The sequence below is a fragment of the Arachis hypogaea genome, chromosome 1 (assembly GCF_003086295.3).
Source record: "Arachis hypogaea cultivar Tifrunner chromosome 1, arahy.Tifrunner.gnm2.J5K5, whole genome shotgun sequence".
In the NCBI taxonomy this organism is placed as follows: Eukaryota; Viridiplantae; Streptophyta; class Magnoliopsida; order Fabales; family Fabaceae; genus Arachis; species Arachis hypogaea.
In genome coordinates this window covers 41262945-41283564 of record NC_092036.1, presented here as the reverse complement: position 1 = coordinate 41283564, position 20620 = coordinate 41262945, and the positions used below count along the sequence as shown (strand labels likewise).

At 29.5% G+C, this 20620-nt stretch overlaps 1 protein-coding gene across 1 annotated transcript; it reads right to left on the bottom strand.

The window, feature by feature from the left end:
- Positions 1–4155: 4155 nt before the first annotated feature.
- LOC112803015 (protein NRT1/ PTR FAMILY 6.3) lies at positions 4156–13706 on the bottom strand. The gene is made up of 6 exons (XM_025846465.3): positions 13059–13706; positions 12777–12954; positions 12515–12554; positions 11604–12175; positions 5581–6058; positions 4156–4745 (listed from the first exon to the last, which is right to left on the bottom strand). Exons 1-6 carry the CDS (start codon positions 13171–13173, stop codon positions 4344–4346), a joined length of 1785 nt encoding a protein of 594 aa, XP_025702250.1. The 5' UTR covers positions 13174–13706; the 3' UTR covers positions 4156–4343.
- Positions 13707–20620: the final 6914 nt, after the last annotated feature.

The following is a 20620-nucleotide window of genomic DNA, read 5'->3' as shown; positions in this document are numbered from 1 at the left end:
AGCATGAAGATCTTAATCAAGCTCAGCCCAAACACTCACCAAGTGGGCCCCAGAAGTGGATTTTAGAACTAAAAGTCTGTTTTACCTTTTTTATGTAATTCTTAGTCATTAGTTTAGTATTTAAAATAGAATATCACTCTTTGTCAAGGATCTTCCACCACTTTTAGACACTTTACACGTTTATCATTGTATTTTCTATCAGTATGAGTTTATAAACCTCATAGGTTGAGGGGAGGAACTCTGCTGAGTTTTATGGATCAATAAAAGTATTACTGTTTCTTTTCAATCCATGTTTGGTTCTATTCTAAGATGTATCTTCATTCTTCATTCTAAGACCGCGTTCTGACAACCACCCTTGTTCTTCTTGGGTTTAGAGTGCGTCTTTCATCGGACAAAATGAACCACTAGCTTGATTATACATCTCTTAGACGGCTAATCCACGACTTCGTTGGGAACTTCTCGAGACACTAGTTCAACCGGCGTTAATTACATACAGCCTGCCATAGAAGAAATCATTCATGGTTGAAGAAGACAGTAAGACCAGAGTTATCCAAAAGAACAAAGTATCTCCAAGCCTTAACCATCATCTTATCATTGCAAGCATATCAACCTAGTTGAGTTCTCTTTACTTTCTTTTATGCGTTTAAACAATCAAACAACCTTTTCTATCTGCCTGACTAAGATCTACAAGATAACCATAGCTTGCTTCAAACCACAATCCTCGTGGGATTGACCCTGACTCGCTCAGGTATTACTTGGACGATCCAGTGCACTTGTTGGTTTAGATGTACGAAGTGTAAAAATTTGTGCACCACTTCTTTGCACCCGAATTTTCATTGTGAATAACAAAGAATTGTTGTCAGTCTATGATTACTTATGTTTATTAGAAATTGTTAAATAGGTGATTAAGTGATATAACTTCTTCATTTGGGTTTTTATACATGGGACTTGTGTGTCCTTTTTCACTCAGTAATAATGCTGTTGGCAACCATATTTTGTTGGGTTTGTGCCGCTGTGGAAATTTCAATGATAGATGGTTCGAAGTTTGCGATTTCAAATGCCTTACATACTTTTTTATGTACCTATACATTGATTGACATGTGCACTCAACATATAAAGTCTTGTTCCATGTTTATGCACTTTTTCATTCAATCTTGTTAAAATGTTGATATAAACTTAATTGTTTTCCTGTATTTTTCATTTTATTGTGTGCATTTTTTATACTATGAACCTAAGATGCCAGGAAAGCTCATTACACAAAAAAATAAAGATTGAAAACACTATGTCAGCGCCCTCAAATGGAAGCTCCTACATCTTTATCCTCAAATCATGATGACTTTATGATTTCCTCACCCAGTGATGGTGGTGTCCCTGCACCGGAATCTTTTCACCCATTCCATCTGCTCTGGAGTGAACCAAGACTTGATACACAAACCAACACCAATGGTGTACAAACTTTGGAGCTAGGCAATGAAGACTTGGACCTAGAGGCAAACAAGGTAGATTCGTTTAAATAAAACATTGACAACCTATTTACTACTTCATTTGGTGAAAGTCACAAAGGACGTAAGACTACCGAGTTTTGGAATGTTCATATCATCGGTAACAAATCTTGAACCTCTATATATTCAAAATAATTAGACTCTGTTATGTTTATTTTTCTCGCATCTTGGACACAACAGTGACATAAATAAGGTTCTATTTTTTTATAGATTCGGATGGAATAATCAATCAAGAAAGCAAAATTAAGTGTGACGGAAGCTATGAATTGGCCTAATAATGGTAGAAAGATTATATTGAGGTTCAACAGGGAACTGCAACCAATTAGAGATAGAACTGGTCCATTGAATGGAGTTCTTGGATTGTTAGGTGCTGATTATAACAAATTTTCTATCTGTGAAAAAAGTTGGCAAAAGGTGCTTGCCAAAGATAGGGTTTATAATGATTGCATAAAGGTAAACATTTATAGTATTGTTGAATTAAATCAATTCTTTCATTGTACAATTACTAACAGCATGAAATTATCGTAGCAGAAAATGCTCCACTTTGATGGAAATAGAGGTGGAAGTATTAAGAAAACAATTTTGAAAAGTATAGAGAAGTCTTGGAAGAATGCAAGGAATATGTTGTATCATGATTATTACAAATCAACAAGGACTCTTGAGGAAAATCTTGAGGGACGCCCAGTGGAAATTGATAAAGAGCATTGGAGATAGTTCCTTTGTTATCGTAATGACTCTGACACACAGGTAACCTATTTTGAATTTGTAAAGAAATATTACTATTTATGGTACATTAATATGGACAAATTTGGTGTCTAATCAATATTATTTTTTATGGAATAATAAGAAAAGTGCAGAAAAAATGCTGTAAATCAAATGAAATAACTATTCACTCACACTAGCGGTACTAAAAGCTTGGCGAGGCAAAAGAAAAATGAGGTAATTTAGGTTTGAATAATTCATTTTGAACTGTATTTTAGATTATATCTTCTTTATTTGGATTTAATACGGTTATAGTATAAATTATATTGTTACCATCAGAACTACAAAGAAGGAGAGTTGGTAGAGGAGAATTATGAACCTTAGTGCACAAACGACGTGATAGCTCATATATACATGAAGAAGCTCGGAGCATTGGTGTAAGTACTATGTTTAATCCTTTATATTGTTTCTCGTTGGATTTAATTATAAAATTGTGTTGAATATTCTCTAACCCATAATTGCTTATGTTTGCTTATTTATATCTGTAGAAAAAATTATGGAGATTAAGCAACGTAATGAATTCGCTAGAATATTGTCTGAAAATGATTCCCTTGCTCAAGCTCTCCAAAAAGAGCACTCGGGTAGAGTGCATGCCATGGGTTTCGGACTGACTCCAAGACAACTCTTCCATTTGAGTTCACAGTCGCCTCTAGATGGAGCTCAAATAGAGGAGGTCCAAGGAATGTTGTTTGAATTATAGGCAAAGGTGACAGCCGAGAAATTGAAAAGGAGGGTAGCGGAGGATAAAGTAGCAGCAGAGAAATTGAAAAGGAAGGCAGTGGAGGAAGAAGTAGCAATAGAGAAATTAAAGAGAAAGCCAATGGAGGATGATATAGCAACAGAGAAGATAAAGAGGCAAGCAATAGAGAGTGTTATAAGTTATCTAATTCAACGACAAGATGTAGAGCTGCCACCAAACATCGCTGCACAGACGAATTTTTTGGATGGACATAGCGAAAAATAGAAATTAGAATTTGATTTTATTTTATTTGAAGTATATATTTTGTTTAATATACTTTATTAATTAGAAAAATACTTTATTAATATTAATATAAATATATTAGTTTGTTTTGCAATTAAATTTTCGTGAGTTCTCGTACTCAATTTAGATTTTTAGAAAGACTTGATAAAATTTTTAAATTTAAAAAATAATCCCCAAAAAATATATGTATTCCCAGAATATTTAAAGAAAAATAAATTAATATATTTTAATTTAAAAAATTAGTAGCAATAAATAGTGGCGATTTATAATCGTCATAAATTTGAAAGAAAAAAATTACAGCACCAAATAGCTACGGTTAGTGACCGTCGCAGAAGAAGGTAAAAATCATCTTTGGCCATAACGTGACAGTTCAGAACCACCATAATTCCATCCACGACGCAAAATATTTGAATAGTGGTGGTTATACCAGCAGTTGTTGAAAACTATCACAAAATTCAATCCCCACATTTTAAAAGACGACCGTTCTTAAACTACTAATATTCTGTTTAGCAGTAATTTCAAATTGTCGCAAATCGTAAAAAACCGCCGTTAATATCCGTTTCTCTTGTAATAAAAAAAGATTATTATAAATTAAATAATGTTTGAGGGTCATAATTTAAAAATTATTGGGAGTCATAATTTAGTTTTTTGCCCTTTTTTTAATGCATTCATTTCCTTTTTTATATTTTTTAATTATTATTAAAATAAAAAATAATTTTAATTATAATAAGTATATAATTTTAAATTTAATAAATATATAATTATAAATATTAAATTAAATAAAATAACTTCATGTTATTATCTTCTTAGCAATATTATATAAATTGTTAACCGATGCTGTTGCACTTTGATAAAAATACACTACTAAGCAGCTGCTAACAAAATTAGAAACCTATGCATGGTACGAGATTACGCAACTGTAACTGCGGTCATAACACTGCTATTGTACGTGGTATCAATCCTATCAACATTACAGGGATAATTGTGGCCGTTACATATACATTTTTTTTTCTTTAATTTCTTCTTTATCCATCAATGGTTAACACAACCACAATGGTAATTTTAGGCTTTGAGTTATAATATAAATAAAGCAAAAGCTATGCATGGTAAGCAGTGTCTGATTCCTCAAGTTCAATGCCCTCCTCGGCAAGCCTTTTATCCTTGTAAACATACCACTTGGAACATAGTAAGAAAATCACGACGTTGAAAGCACTTAGAGTAGCCAATAGCCAATAGAAATTGTAGAGTTTCCCTTTGTTAAGGTTGTCGGCTAGCCATGGCTTTCGGGTTCCGGTGACCTTGTCCACTATGGTCACCAACAAGGAGCTGAAGAAGAACCCTAAGGATAAGGTGCTCAAGAACAAACCGGTGCTCATTGCTTTCATCCCTTTGGGACATTCCCTTAGGAAGAAATCTAGTTGACCTATGTAGGTGAATGCCTCTCCTGACCCCACAAAGAAGAACTGAGGGATTAGCCAGAACACGCTCAACGGGACCACCTGTGTGTTTCACAAATATAAATACGCACAATTTGTTAAAGACATAATAATTTATCAGCTTAAATTTTTAAAATAAATAATTTTACACCAAAATTTACAAAAAAAAAAATATTTAATTTGAAATTGTCGGTTTAACGACAATTTTAAACCCCTGTTATTATCAAAATAAATTGCCATTATTCAGCGCGTTTGTTGTACTGCAAATCACGGATCAAATTTAAAAAAAACTTATGTCCATATCCCTTATCGATTTAAGTTTTCTGGACACATGCATACTCTCACGATAATATTAAAAGTAATATCGTACAATGCATAAATGTGCACAAAAAAAAGTATACATGTGCATACAAAAATTAATGGTTAAAACAGCTATTATGTACATATTATTTAATTTATTTTTAAAGTATATTTTATATTTTAATATATATTTTATATAAATAGTTGATTTAGAGTCTGTTTAATTAAGTTCATAATTAATTTTTTTAATTTTTAACTTATGAAAAAATATAATATTAATATTTAGTATAATTTTTAAAATAAAATTGTAATTTTTTAAAAAATTATTTAAATACTTATAAAGAAATTAAAAAAAACTTTTTTCATAATAAAAATATTTTTATTATATTTTAAAAAAAATATTTTTAAAATAAAAAAATTAAATATAAAATAAATTATTTATAAATTATTTTTAATATCCACTTTTATTGTTTAAATTATTTTTTAAAAAGAATTTAATTAAATTATTTACACAAACTGATTGTTAGTGATAAATTTTGTATGTACACCTAACATAGTTGGCGTATATCCATGCGAGTTAAAATGAAGAATGTTATACCTTAGAAGCATCATCATGATCCAATCCATGTGACTCAGCTACCCTTAATCGCTTTATCTCAGTGAGTGCGGCTGCAACCATGGCGAAGATTGAGAGTACTAACCCTACGCCGATACGTTGCAAAGGCGTCAGCCCTTGCGGGTTCTTGAGTGATTTTCTCATGATTGGGACAACCACGCGGTCGTAGACGGGGACGGTAAGGAGTATGCTTCCGACAAAGAAGACGGTGAGTGATGCCGCGGGTATTTGGAACGATTTTCCGATGTGGCGGTCCATGGTGGTGGCTTGTGACACTGAGAATGTGCTCATTTGAGCGTAGATTGTCCAAAACATGATGGTGGTGGCCCATATTGGCAACATCCTTAAAACCATTTTTACTTCTTCAATGTCGGTTAAGGTTGATAGATACCATTTTCTCTCCGCCGTGGTTTCGCCGCCGACGGTGTTTGAGTCCCTAATTGCTGCCTTGTCCAAGAATCTGAAAAGAGCATACCATTCAATTATCTAATAATAATAATAATCCTAATAATAATAATAATAATAATAATAATAATAAAATTATTATTCAAACACAAAAATGTTTAATTTGAGTATGTGATTGATTTCAAAGTTCTTTCGAATACCAAGGAGAATTTATTGAAAGGGATGTCCAAATTAACTTCCTTTGATAAAAGGGTATCCGAAATTCTATAGATTCCAATTCATGGTAGGAGCTAGCATTAATCTCAGAGAGCAAGCGGGTTTGACAATTGAATACAAAATTGACTGGGCTATACCTCCTATTAGTGTATAACAGACAAGATAGAATCACACCTTGCCAGAATACCACGTGATATGAGTGGTGCTTGTACTCATTTGATAATAAGGTTTTGGTAGTAATTAGCACGAAGTTAGTGTATGCTTTTTGTTTATTTTCTCAAAGAGCTTGCATGCATGTATCGGGCACAGCAACCGAATAAAGAAGCTTTATTTATTTTTATTACTGCAAAAATATGAGACCATGATCAATTAATCCTACACATCATTTAACAGCAGTATATATATGAGTTGATTTGGTGTAAGAAGTGGAAAATATTTACGTAATGAGAAATACTATCTTTTAGTATAATTTTTTTTCTAAAAGTTTAAAGCGATAAAAAAAAATAAATAATTATATTTTTAATATATGTTTCACGCAAAATTTTTTTGAGTTTTTATAAATATTTTATATAGGCATATTTTTTATTTTTTTATTTGTCTTATATTAAAATATTTATTTTTTGGATTAACAAAAATCGAATTCTAAAATTTTAGATTATAAAAAATTTGATACTATCATGATATTAGTTTTTTAAAAAATTTAAACTTATAAAAGAAAGAATATAAATGATTATAATAATAATTCTAACAAAAATAAATTCTATTTATCTATCATCTGGGGCTAGAAATGCAACTTCATGATTTATCATAGGTAGTCCTTGAACCTAGAGATGGCACAAACAATAAAAATCATGTTCACGTCCGTGACAGTATCACAGTAAGGTTGGGTTGGTTGGGTGGAAGACAGCGACAAAAATTAAGGTATGAAAGACTATAGAACGAGAGGGGTTGATTGGTGAATAGGACACATATGCATATGGACATGAGGCGTGCACGTGAACTGAGGAACAGGCTTGCCACTGCTTTAGTCCTAGTGATTTCTACTTCCACTAATTTTATTTGGAAAGATAATTGGGAATCTCTGTAATTATTTTCTTAATTTTTACGTTTTGATATTTTAAAAAAATAAAATATATATCTACATTTTTCTCATTTAAATATTAAAAAATAATTTTAAAAATAAATTAGGACTTTTAATCTTTATTCTTTTCTTTTAAAAATCAAAGGGTACTACTGCTTGCATTCACAAGTGAACAATAATTATATATTCTATTTATATATTAATAAATTGTTTGGCTATAACTTTCACATACATAGATGAATTTTAGTGTAATTCTTTTTTGCTAATTGCACAGTTATGTATTAACAATCAAATCTTATTTTTAAAAAGATGATTATTAATTCATCAGCCCAACTTAATTAAGAGTTTCATTAAGGAGATATATATGATTTTTTTAGTAGTTTTTTTGAGTTTCTATTCCTAATTCTATGTTTTACCCTAAAATGATAGTTGTTTGTGGATTAAGGAGACATACATCAATGCATATCATTTTTTTATAAGTAAAATATAAAAGGAATAATGGGATACTAGGAAGGGAGTGGATAACGTGAGAGACTCCCTCCATCCCCAGAATGATTAAATGTTATTTGTTCAACTACCATTTACCTATAGTGATCTTCAGCAAAATAGAATATTATTGGAACAAGTAAACAAGAAATATTAAAATTTATCATTATTTTAATATACTCTATGTAAACACTATTTATTTTCTATTTGTAGAGGAAATAAATAAATAATAGAGGAAATAACAATGGTAAGATATCCAAATAATACTTTTTTTATTTAGAAAATATACAATTGTTTATAAAATTAAAAATATATATAATTTATTTTATTTGACTGAAATGCTGTTTAATATTATAATTATATATATACATATATATATATATATAATAATAATTCATTGGTAATAATAATAATAAAATTATTATTATTTAAATCAACCAATAAACAATTATCCCTGATTTATATATATATAAAATTATAATGATTATTATACAATACTTTAGTCAAGTAGATTAAAGAATATATTATTATCTTAATCCGATAAAAGAGATGAGTGTTATTTACACATCTTGTAAAAGAAGAGAATATCATTTTCTTTAATGATATTTGATTTAATTTAACACTCTATGATAATTATGTATAACAAATATTTTGCGTCTATTATGTATGTATCAAAATAAAATTTCCATTTTATGGTTTCTTAACTAGTACTATATATCATAATAAGAGTAATGATTATGCAAACCTCTTTTATAATTTGTGGTTGAAATTTACCTAGAGAAGAAAGGGAGCATTTTAATTTCCTCCAATAGTAAATACCTTTTTTTTTCTAGCATTATAATTAAGCTGTTATAACTTCTGTGGTCACCGCTCGCAAGTTGAGTAAACAAGAAGATAGGATAAAAAAGAGCGGAAGATATTTACTTTTAACAAATAAAAAGGACACTCATACGAGTGTCATTGATCAAACGTGTCAACGTCCTAATTATTATCTGTTAAAAAACATTTTCATTCTTATAGTGTCAAGTAATGTCACGAGTAGTTATGTGACGAAAATATTATATTTAAGTAGGATTGTTTTCAATATGACTATGATATAGTAATATAATAATTATAAGATTTTAAAAATAATATTATTATAATTAAAATTAAAATAATATTTTTATTATTAAATAATATTTTAAAAAAATATTATTTAAAAAAATATTACTAAAATATAAAAAATTATAACTTTAATTTAATAATATTTACATAATTATTGTAATTACTGTAATATAATAATATTAAAATCTATTATTTAAGTAATTTTTCTCTGAGATACACGTATCTAATAAATATGATTATGATGAAAAGTAATCAATCACATAGCATCCGGAGCATAAACATGATGTGCTAATTATTCCATAATTTATTTTAATTTCTCCTTTGAGCTCATGGAATAACATGGGAGGCCACCCCAGTCAGCATAAAAACAAAAGAAGAGCGTAAAACAATAGTTGTCCATTTCAATGATCAACTTTAGTTCTCAATCATGTAAGTATTTGGTAGACAATTCTATTTCTGAATTCTGATTGATAGCTAAAAAGGCTCAATTCATACACGGGGCCCATCCATGGTCATCACTAATGAAACCTTTATTTAAAACACTTAAAATAATTATTATATATTTATTCGGTAAAATCTAAAAAATTAAAATTTTTAGTATATAATTAATAATAATTTAATAAAATTATTTCTATAAAAAATTTCACTACAAAAAAATTAAAATTTAAAAATAAAAAATTACAAATAAAAAGATAATTTTATAATAATTTAATTATTTTTATTATTTATTTAAAAATAATTTGTTTATTAAAGTATAAAAAATAGATTAAAATAAGTAGGATTAAGAAATGTTAAGAATTTAGTATTATAAAAAATATGAAAAATTTATAAAAAAATTAATTTGATTAATTTTTAAAATTTTAGAGATAAAAATTATTAACGTGTATATTTTAGAAACTAATTTAATTACAAATAAATTTATGATATATGTCAAATAATAAGTGGTATATTAAGTGTCAATTATCTGATATATCAACTAATTATTATGTCATGTACTATTTAATGTGATATACCATCATTTAATTAACTTAACGAAAGAAATAATTTGATTTATATTTTATTTTTTAAAAATTAAATATGATTAAAAGATTATTGAAAAATCAATTTAAAAAAGAGTAATCTTTTAAATATGAATTTGATTATTAACGGAGTGATCAATTTTTAAATTAAAATCACAAACTATTTTTATGAATTTAGACTAAAAATTATTTTATCAAAATAATTTTCAATGGTTTTATAAATATTTTTGCACCGTTTATTCAACTAGGGATGTTCTCAACTATTCCCAAGGCTCACGGAAACGTAACTATCTAGACTCGATTATTCATATTTTTTTCCGAATCATGAATTTACATTTTTATAAGTTTCTCCCTTCGAAATTTGGAAGTGTCCTATGTTTGCACGCAATGATTTGTTTTTGTAATTACTTTTGAAATCTAATGTCAGCAATCAACAGTTCTAATATAATTAGTATATACACTAAACCCATCAAGCATTAAATCTGGTTAAATATGCAGAAAGAACGCTTTGTGAGAAAGGGAAATAAAAGGTGGGGCCAATATGTAATTATCCACTACTTTTTCTTTCCCAAGGTTGAAGGAACTGTAACTAAATATATTAATTTAGGAAAAATATAGACAAATAACATCTAATTAATTTTAGATAATTATAATCAAGAATTATTAATTTTATATTTTCTAAAAATAAAACTTAAATAATAACTAATTAATAATAATTAATTAATATAAAATATAATTTAAAAATATTTGTTAACTTGTTGTCGATTAGATCTTTATTAATTATTTGACGAGATTGATTAATTTAATAGCATTATTATAAGTTATTGCATCTTTATTAAATTGACATCCTTATTAAATTGATTTTTGTTTTGATTTTCTTTTGGTGTATTGGAGAAATAAATGTATTTGTAAGGAAAAATTAATGTATTTGAACATAATATAATATGAATACTTTAATTTATATATATTAAAAAAAATGAAAATCACAATTAATATAAAATAGTATAAAAGGATTATATACTAAAAAAAATTAAAAATTTTAGACAACCAATAATTTTTTATTTTTATTTTATATTTAAATTAATACTAATTAATTTTCTTTTTTTTTTTAAACTAAAAATGTTAATGTCGTAATATTCTTCCTAAAATTTATTAGAATATCTGAAAAAAAAATTATGAAGTTGCTTTTTTCCTTTTAAGGTAGAGAAGATATTTAATTCCTTATCTGTCTGGTTACTTTTTTCCTCCCCCTGTTTGACTATTTCTAGTGTTAGCTTGATGCATTGATGTCTCAAATTTAATTTCAAGTATGATTGATGCTAAAAAGATGGATAAGCGAATAAAAAAAGTTATTTATATATTAAAATTATTTTTTAAAATTAATTATTATATAAATATATATAATTTAATCTAATGTTAATATATATTTATATATTTTAATTAATATTTAATTTTATTAAACGATTTTAATTTATATTTAATATGATTAGAGTGAGTAATATATGAACGAAAATATTTAATAATAAATAATATTTATTAATTATTATAATAATTAATAAATATTAAATAAAATAATTTCTGTCCATTTTTGTTTTCTTGTTTTTTTTTTTTCTAACAATACCGATAAATGAATACGTGATGTATGTGTGTACGGACTGTTTATAATAAGGTAAAAATTTAGGTAAAAGTGTTACCGGTACTGCTTGGTATGAGGCAACATCTGCTTCTTCTTACTGATTGCTTCATCAGAGATGATGTCATCAACGTTGAACAGCAACGACGAATCTGATGGCAGTTCCAACCTCCTCTTCCTCCATGCCGCCACAAACACCACCGCGATCTGCGTCAGCGGGCTCCCCACCAGTTTCTTGAACCGGTACCTTCTAGTTCCAGACAAGAACACAACCAATCCACACAATATAGCACATGCACATATACCATAACCCCAGTCCCTGCCAAAGTTATCTTGAATATAAACAAGAACCGTAACCGCCAAAAGGGACCCTATGCTTATGAAGAAGAAGAACCAGTTGAAGAACTTAGTCATTTGTCCCTTCTCCCCTTTGTTCGACTCGTCAAACTGGTCGGAGCCGAAGCCTGAGACGCTAGATTTGAGTCCTCCGGTGCCGAGGGCGATTGTGTATAGCGCCAAGTATAGTACCATGAGTTGCGTATTTGATGCAGGTACACAAGGTGTGGATGGGTCTTTGCATTTCCGAGGGTGTAGTCCCGGAATTATGGTCGATATTGTCAAGATTGTTACTCCCTGTTGTATCGACACAATATCATACACACAATTTTTATTAATATCTAACCAAAGAAATTAAAAAACTGAACTTGAGAGCAGAACATGCTCTGTTTCACCAAAGGAAGCCAAGTAATTTTTGTTTTAAGGGGTTGTTTGCGAGTTGGAATTTTATTAGGATATATTTTTAAAATCCAGCCCGCAAACAAGTCCTAAAAGTATTCTCCTTGAGCATACTCTTTCGCGGGTAGAATTCAATTTTTGTTGGTGGCGAAAGCAAAGCGGAGTGATTAATATCATGAGATGTAAATATAAACATAGTGGGAAGATGATTAAAAGAGATGAAATGGAATGTCTTACAGTTGCTTGAACGGTTGCGAAGATGGCTATGGTGAGGTATCTGTCACGGACAGAATGGACAAAAGAAAACCAGTGAGTGATCACATGTAAAAAGTGCAAAGACAAAAGTTAATCTGAATAAAAAAAAATTATATATATAAACAAATAATTAAATCCAGCTCTTGTCTTTCAAACACCTTTTTTTTTTCCCTTTTGGAAGTAAAATATTCCAAGGAGATTGAAGTATCATTGAACACAAAGCATTAAGAAAGCAACATTCTACCTTCCAATAAAAGTATCAGCCAAGAAGCCACCGAGCAAGCAGAGCATGAAAGAGGTTCCGAGGAAGTTGGTTACTATGTTTGCAGAAGCAGCATTTCTTAAATGCATCGTACCCGTCAAATACGTCACCAGATTCACCGCGATTCCAAGCGTGGTTAACCTCTCACATGCTTCTCCTCCTATTATACATAAAAACAATCAAAACAAGACATTACTTTACACTCTCATCATCTGATCTCTGTACAAATTAAAAAAACATTTGTGTGGTAATAGTAGTATGGACCTAAGATCATGGCTGCAGCAGCCCAACCACCAGTTTTGGACCTCTCAGCTGGGCGACCCTTGTAGTCCCAGGCATCGGGAATGGTCTCCCCTTGTGTTTGAGACAAAGTTGCCATTTTTGATTGGGGAGATCGAGAAGAGACGGGGAAAGGTCACCAAGTTGGGTGAGGGCGAGGGAGTTAAGGTTCTCGGAGGCTTGTGTTTATATATAAGCAGAGCGAGGTGAGGAGGGACCATGAAGGAATTACGACTGAGATTTTAATAATGTTCATCATAGATGAGAGAGGCTCTTCGCCTAGCTAGCTACCCAATCATTCATTAGAATTATGTGTGAAAAAAGTTAAGTTCCTCCTTGGCAATCATGAACTAGGATACATTAAATTAATTATGATGCCGTTTTTTATTTTTTTTATTTTTTATACAAATTGTTATCTAGTGTTTGAAATCCAGAAAATTGTTTTCTAAATGACAAATGCTCTATGAATCCAAAAATATTTTATAATGTTAAAAATCAGCTATCACATATATATATATTTTTTATATCTTTGTTTCAAATATGTTTCAACAAAATAATTAATCACTTAAATAATTAAATCTCATGATAAAATAATTAAATTTATTATAAGTGAATAAGCAAATTTTTTTACAGCAATATAATAAAATATATACAAACACCAAATATATATATATATATATATATATATATATATATATATATATATATATATATATATATATATATATATAAAAGAAAAACATTCATTCAGTCACACTTTTCAAGTGTAACTAAAAATGAAAGAAAATGATGCTTTTGGCAAAGGCTACATTTTTTTAACTATGGAGACGCTTTAGTAGGAAATGCCTATTCGGTCATTGCCTATTCTCAAAAGTTATGTTTTCTTGTACTAAAAACTATATTTTCCGCGTTTGAGAATAGGGTGTGCTTTTCAAGTAATACTGGTCAGGACCAAGACTACACTTTTCAACATCCATGCTTACTAGAATAGGCTACACTTATTTTTGCTACAGCATTACCTTTCAAACGTAGCCACATTGTATACCATAGCTACTCTGTATAAGTGTAGCCTTATGTCCGTCAATTTTTTTAATATATATATATATATATTCTAATCAAATCCAATTGACTCGGCCATTCATTGCGGATGCTGTTTGTTAGTTAGTTGTCACTTGTCAGTTTAATAGAGAAAAATCAAACTATTTACAATTCCAGTCAATACAAAAGATTGATGATAAATAAATGAACCATAGGTATATTACCTTCCTTCTCAAATAACTTTTGTAGGTTTTTCTTTAGATGGTACAAAATTTCCAGAAAAAAAGAGAAAAATAAAATTCTGTTAATAAATCAATACAAAAATATTCATCACCTACACGGCTATAATAATGTTTAAGAAGGTTTTATCATGCTGTTATAGTAATCCTATAAACTTGTTAGCTGTTACAGTATGCAAGATACAGTAAACTAATAACATCGAAGTAATTCATTGAGGCAATTTATGTACATCACAAAACTTGTTTGGACTAACTACATTCATGAAAATTCAAGCAATTCTTACTGGCAGAGCATACAATAGTAGCAAACCTTGCATTCCATGAGCACTTTCCTGAACAGGAGCAATATTGTGTCGGACAATAACAGATAAAAAAGAAACAAATTTCCTAGGCAATAACGGCAGCAAAAAAAAAACAGATAAAAATTGTACCTGTCGGTGTTCCCAAGCTATTTACTTTTGTAGAAGATGCATTATTAGAAGTCGACGCAGAAGATAATGTTAAAGACCTTGTAGTTCTTCTGGGAATTTGTGCAGCTTCCTCTGAATTCATGTTTCCTCTGATAAAATCAACAATGGAATCAAAATTTTGAAAAAACAAATTGTAACGGATTCCATGTACTCTTAGGCTTGATAATAATAACAATAACCCATTGTACTGGAGTTCAAATTCACACAACCTAAAAGAAATTAACACTAACTCTAATGGATATACTAATCAGATTTATGAAAGCATCATCATCATCATACAGTGAAATTTAACATGAGTGATATCAAAGCCTCAATTCAATAAATGGCTTTCAAAATTCACAAACTAGAATGCAAAATTAATTAAGTTTCATTGGTTTGAAAGGAAAAACCCTAAATTAAACCTAAAAGAAGAGAAAAGGATTATGGAGTGAAGAAAGGTCATTACCGAGCAAACATAGAACACAAATGCGAGCAAATCCAATTGGGTGCGCGTGGCAAGCATCAAGACACAACGGCTTGGAGACGGTGCAGTAGCTCAATGGTGAGCTCCAGTTGACGGCAGCGTGGCGACAGAGCACAACGGCGGCGAGACATCCCTTCTTTCTCCCTTCAAGCTCCTCAGTGGTGGCACAGCAGCTCGATGGTGGCAGAATGGCGACGGCAACAAGTCCCAACAGCGGCGACGAAGCACCCCCTTCTTCTCTCTTCCATTGTGTTTTCTCTCTTCCTCATGCTCTTCTCGCTAGCGCTCAACGACGACGGCGATGGCGGCGGAGCCCTAGCCAACGTCGTCCTTTCTTTCCTTCCTACGCCTCTCCTCTCTTCTTCTCTTCTTCTTTCCGTTCTCCCCCTTTCTAATTTTTTCTCCCTTTCGTGTGTGTGTTGAGTGAGGATGAGAGTAACTACAAGAGAACCGATAATTTGCGGTGGTTTTTTGGTGGATTTACAGCGATTTAAAACGTTGCAAAACAATATACTGGCGGTTCCAGAAATGTTGCGGTTTAGGGGATGGAAATTTGATTTTGCGACAGTTCTAATGAACCGCTACCACAACTGCAAAACCAAGGATTAGCGTCATTTAATTTAACGGTAGTTTAAAACCGCCGTTGTTTCAGTGAGTGGATTTAAAAAATAAATTGTAGTGGTTACAAAATTGCCACAAACTTATGTGTGTTTTTTAAAAAAATTGTGACGGTTTTGAACCGTCACAATTTCATAAACAAGCTTAAAAAAATGACTAATTACAATAATTTATACCATTTTTCTTTACTATAACCTATTTTCTTTACATCATGTTTATTAAACTTGAGATATTAATATAAAAAACACTAAATAAACAATATTAAACTTATAGATAATTCCAAAATGTTAACTAAAATAACACTTATTTGTAAAATAATAAAACATGATACTTGAGTACTACTAGTGCACATACTAGCATATGTGTGTGTGTGCAGGAAAAACAAACTAAGGTGGTAAAAATAAGCTCTTCAAAAAAATAATGTGGTATAAATAAACTTTTTAGAAAAGTCCTAAATATTGAAGTCACGTTGAGAGTCATTACTAACAAATATAAACTATAGGATATATCTCATTTGGATCATTGTGTAAGTCTTTGTGTCTCGTTTTGGTCATTGTTGAGAGTTTCATTCTCTTCAGAATCCTAGCATTATAAGAGAATGATAGTATCCATTGACATCTCAACAACTCCAAAAAAAAGAGTTGCAACAAAGTACCCAAGAACTCAGCAAACTCGCAATGCACAGAATCTAAAATGAGGTTTGAATAAACACTGTTGAAAACCACTTTTCTTGGACTTGAAAACTATGTGTTCATAACTGAAAGTTGAATCATCATATCTAATACTTAGTTTTAAATAATAATTCATCTCCGCACCATACTCACACTACTACATACTTGACTTTTACGAACATTTAAAAAATGTTACCAAATCATATTAAAATGTTACCTATGTATATTAGTAACATTTTTACAAATGTTAAATATACTTTATGTTACTAAAGAGTTTTACTAATATTTATCTAAAGATTTAATAACATTTAGTAAAAATATTACAAAAGATATTCTATAGTAATATTATGAGAAATGTTACAATAAACTATTCATAGTAACACTTAAGAAAATGTTATAATAGATATTTTTTGTAACATTTAAAAAAAATATTACCATAGATATTTTTTGTAACACTTAAAAAAATATCACAATACATCTCTATAATAACACTTTAAGAAATATTACAATAGATCTTCTATAGCAATATTCTAACAAATGTTACGATTTATATTTTTTGCTAACATTGAAAAATGTTACGAAAAATCTTCTTTGTTAACAATAAGAAAAATATTACCATAGATTTTTGGTAACATTTATAGCTATAATATCTATTTACTATTTTTATATTTTAATATGTAATCATTTATTTATTTATTTTTACATACATTAGACGGTTATTACCACTAATTTAAATGCACAAAACATTGAAAATAAATTCATAATAAACACAAAGTATAATAAAAAGAAAACTAATAAACAAATTAAATTTTTTTCTTTAATATTGGTTAAAATTACCACAAAATAATTCTAAAAAAACAAAATATTATAAAATCCAAATCTTCTCTAATTTGTCATCTTCAATCAATATTAACAATTCAAACAAATAAATTAGAATATAAGATCTAAATCTTTTTTAGTTTGTCATCTTAATATTGCTAACACACCACTTTCTTCTTTTTTAATTTTTTCTTATGTTGATCATGCTTCTTTTTCTCTAATTTTAAGTCAAGAACTTTTTGAGTAGAAGGAGAATAAAGAGTCTGCAAAAAGATAACAACTATTTTAAGGCACCAATACCAATATTCTCACTGAACAAGAAGAAAAAAGTAATATCAACTCTATTCAACTAATCTCAATATGATTATTACAAAGTTTTGATTTTTAGTTCTAAATATACATGCTTCTGTTTTGGTGAAAGAATCACATTCTTCTCCCTTGTTCGAGGCAATTGCTTAGCTTGAGACTTAAAAATATCTTCTGTAATAGTAGATGATTTTAGAATATTTCTATTAGCTGACTTTGATTTACTTTGAACCTATAACAAAAGAAAATAATATTATTATACTAATTGTTATATATGTTTACATTATTTAGTTGAATTAAAACAAATGATGATTAAGATATAATTGGCATACACAATAATAAAATTATTAATATTATAAATATGAAAATGACAAATTAGTGATATTATTAGTCTATAAATGCTAAGATTGGAGTTATTTTAGTGTAGATTAAATAATTGACTACATTTTAGAACAACATTATAACGAGTAAATTTTATAATTAATTATTAAGGAAAAAATACAAAGAAATATATAAACACCTCTTTTTCATTAGCGTAGTAACTTCATGATGTGTTGTTGCAGTAGATTCTATTTCCTTCTCATATAGAATAGTTGACATGAAAGAAAAATTTAGAATCTCTACTCTTGAGAGGCCTTTTTATAGCTGATTGAAAAACATATTAAATCCACACAACATCTGTGACTTCATAGCTTCCATTCTTTCTTGAGTTTTGGTTTCTATCTCCTCTTGTATTTTTTGTTGTATATTCTAAATTTCAGCTTGAACATTCTCTTTAACTTCTCCAATTAATTTCTCTGTCTCAACTTAAGATTTAGGCCCCTACAAATTTGAAGCTAAAACACCTCTACTATAAGTTCAGACATGACCGGGTTGATCTTTTCCAAACACTTGGGAAAGTATATCATCTTAGTTTGTGCTTTTTAATTTTTCACGATGTGAAGCTATGGCATCCTCAAGCTCTAACTAAAATCCAAAATTCAAACTACATTAATTTATGACAAAATATCTATATCACACAAAAGAAATATATATATATTAACAGAAACACATATCTTACAAAAATTTTACTTACTCCCTCACTCATTGATTTTTCATCTCTTGACTTGTGTGTTAAAAAGAACATGTTCACCCGACATGGTTCTCTTCTATCAAGGTTTTTCATTACATATTAAGAAAAAACACAATTAAATAAAAATGAACCAATGCAAATAAGACAATGTAAACACATTAATTCTACCTCTTCTTCACGTATTTCAACAAATATTTTTTATCATATTGTATGTTGACTTGTATTCTTTACTCTACTAGCTTTATTCTTCTTGTTTTATTCCTTTAAAATCATAAAAGGTAATTGAATAATTAAGCCTAAAAATAGAAAAATTAATTAGTATAACTAATTATAGTATAAAGGAAATTACATGCTAAGAATTAGTATAACTTAATAATATCAGGCTCCAAAATTGAATAAGAATCTTCCAATGATCAAGTGGAATAGTACAAGGACAATTCTTTATATTGTAAGCTAGTGACATGTTTTCCTTAAAATACCATTTTTTCAACCGATTTTTATATGTCCTCCAAGATGAACCCAAGGTTTTGAAAACCCACTCTTTACCAAGTACTCCAATGTCAAACTTTTCTTACACCATAATGAACATAGATATGTTAATTAATATATAGTTTTTGAAACCAATAAAAGAAAAACACCTAAGTTAAAAGTGTAAAAATGTAATACAATATTAGCTTCCTGGTGCGGAATTTATAACCCACAAACTAACCAATAAGTGCACCGGGTCGTACCAAGTAATACCTCAGGTGAGTGAGGGTCGATCCCACGAGGATTGATGGATCAAGCAACAATGATTGATTGATTGGCTTAGTCAGACAAATAGGAAGGAGTGTTTGAATACTCAAAGAGAATTAAACAATCGTGCAGAAATTAAAATAATAAAGTAAATGGGTTGGGAATAAAGTATGTAGAAGGCAGTTAAGGTTTCAGAGTTATCTATTTTTTTGGATTAACTTTTCTTACTAACTATTTTAATCATGCAGCATTTAATTTATGGCAACCTATATGTGACTAGACCCTAATTCTTTAGACCTTTCTAGTCTCCCCTAAAATTCATCAACTGCCAATATCTTGGTCAATTAATTCCAATTAGAGGGTGATGATCAAATTCTAGTTTATATGCCACAAAAATTCTAATTGCCCAAAAATAAAAGGATTATATGTCACGTATCCCGTTAAGTCCAGATAATTAAAATTTAGGAGAATGTGTTTTCAAGCTGTTCTTCAAGTAAAGAGCTTTTCCAAGTTATACAAGAACTCAAATAGAAAGAGGGTCATACTTTCGTTCCACCCAAATTCATAAGATAAAGAGCGAAAACAATTCTTAAATTATAAATCCATACATGAATTAAAATAGAAAAAGCAATAAAATCAATCCATACAAATAAATAGAGCTCTTAACCTTAACAGTGGAGGTTTAGTTGCTCATGACTCAGAGAAAATAAGGATTCAGGTAAAATGTATTTTGGTAGTCTGGAATGGGGATCTCCCTTGGTATAGAATCCTAAAATCTTTTATATCTAATCCTCATTAATTTAAAATCTAATATCTAAACTAATATCTTTTCCTCTAATATTTAAATTTAAATTAGAATTAATTATGGCAATCAACAAGTCTTCAAGTGATGGATGGGGACCACTTGCTTCGTAGGACCCACGCCTAACTTGGAAAGTAACAGGAAGTGTTCCCTTGAGTCCTCCATTTTGCAGCCTCTGATCTGTGCTTTTTGGGCCAAAAACTGGGTCAAAAATAGCCCAGAAATTGCCCCCAGCATTTTTTGCATTTTTTGCACGTGGCGCATGTCACGCGTACGCGTCAGTCACGCGTACGCGTCGATGGTCATCTTCACGT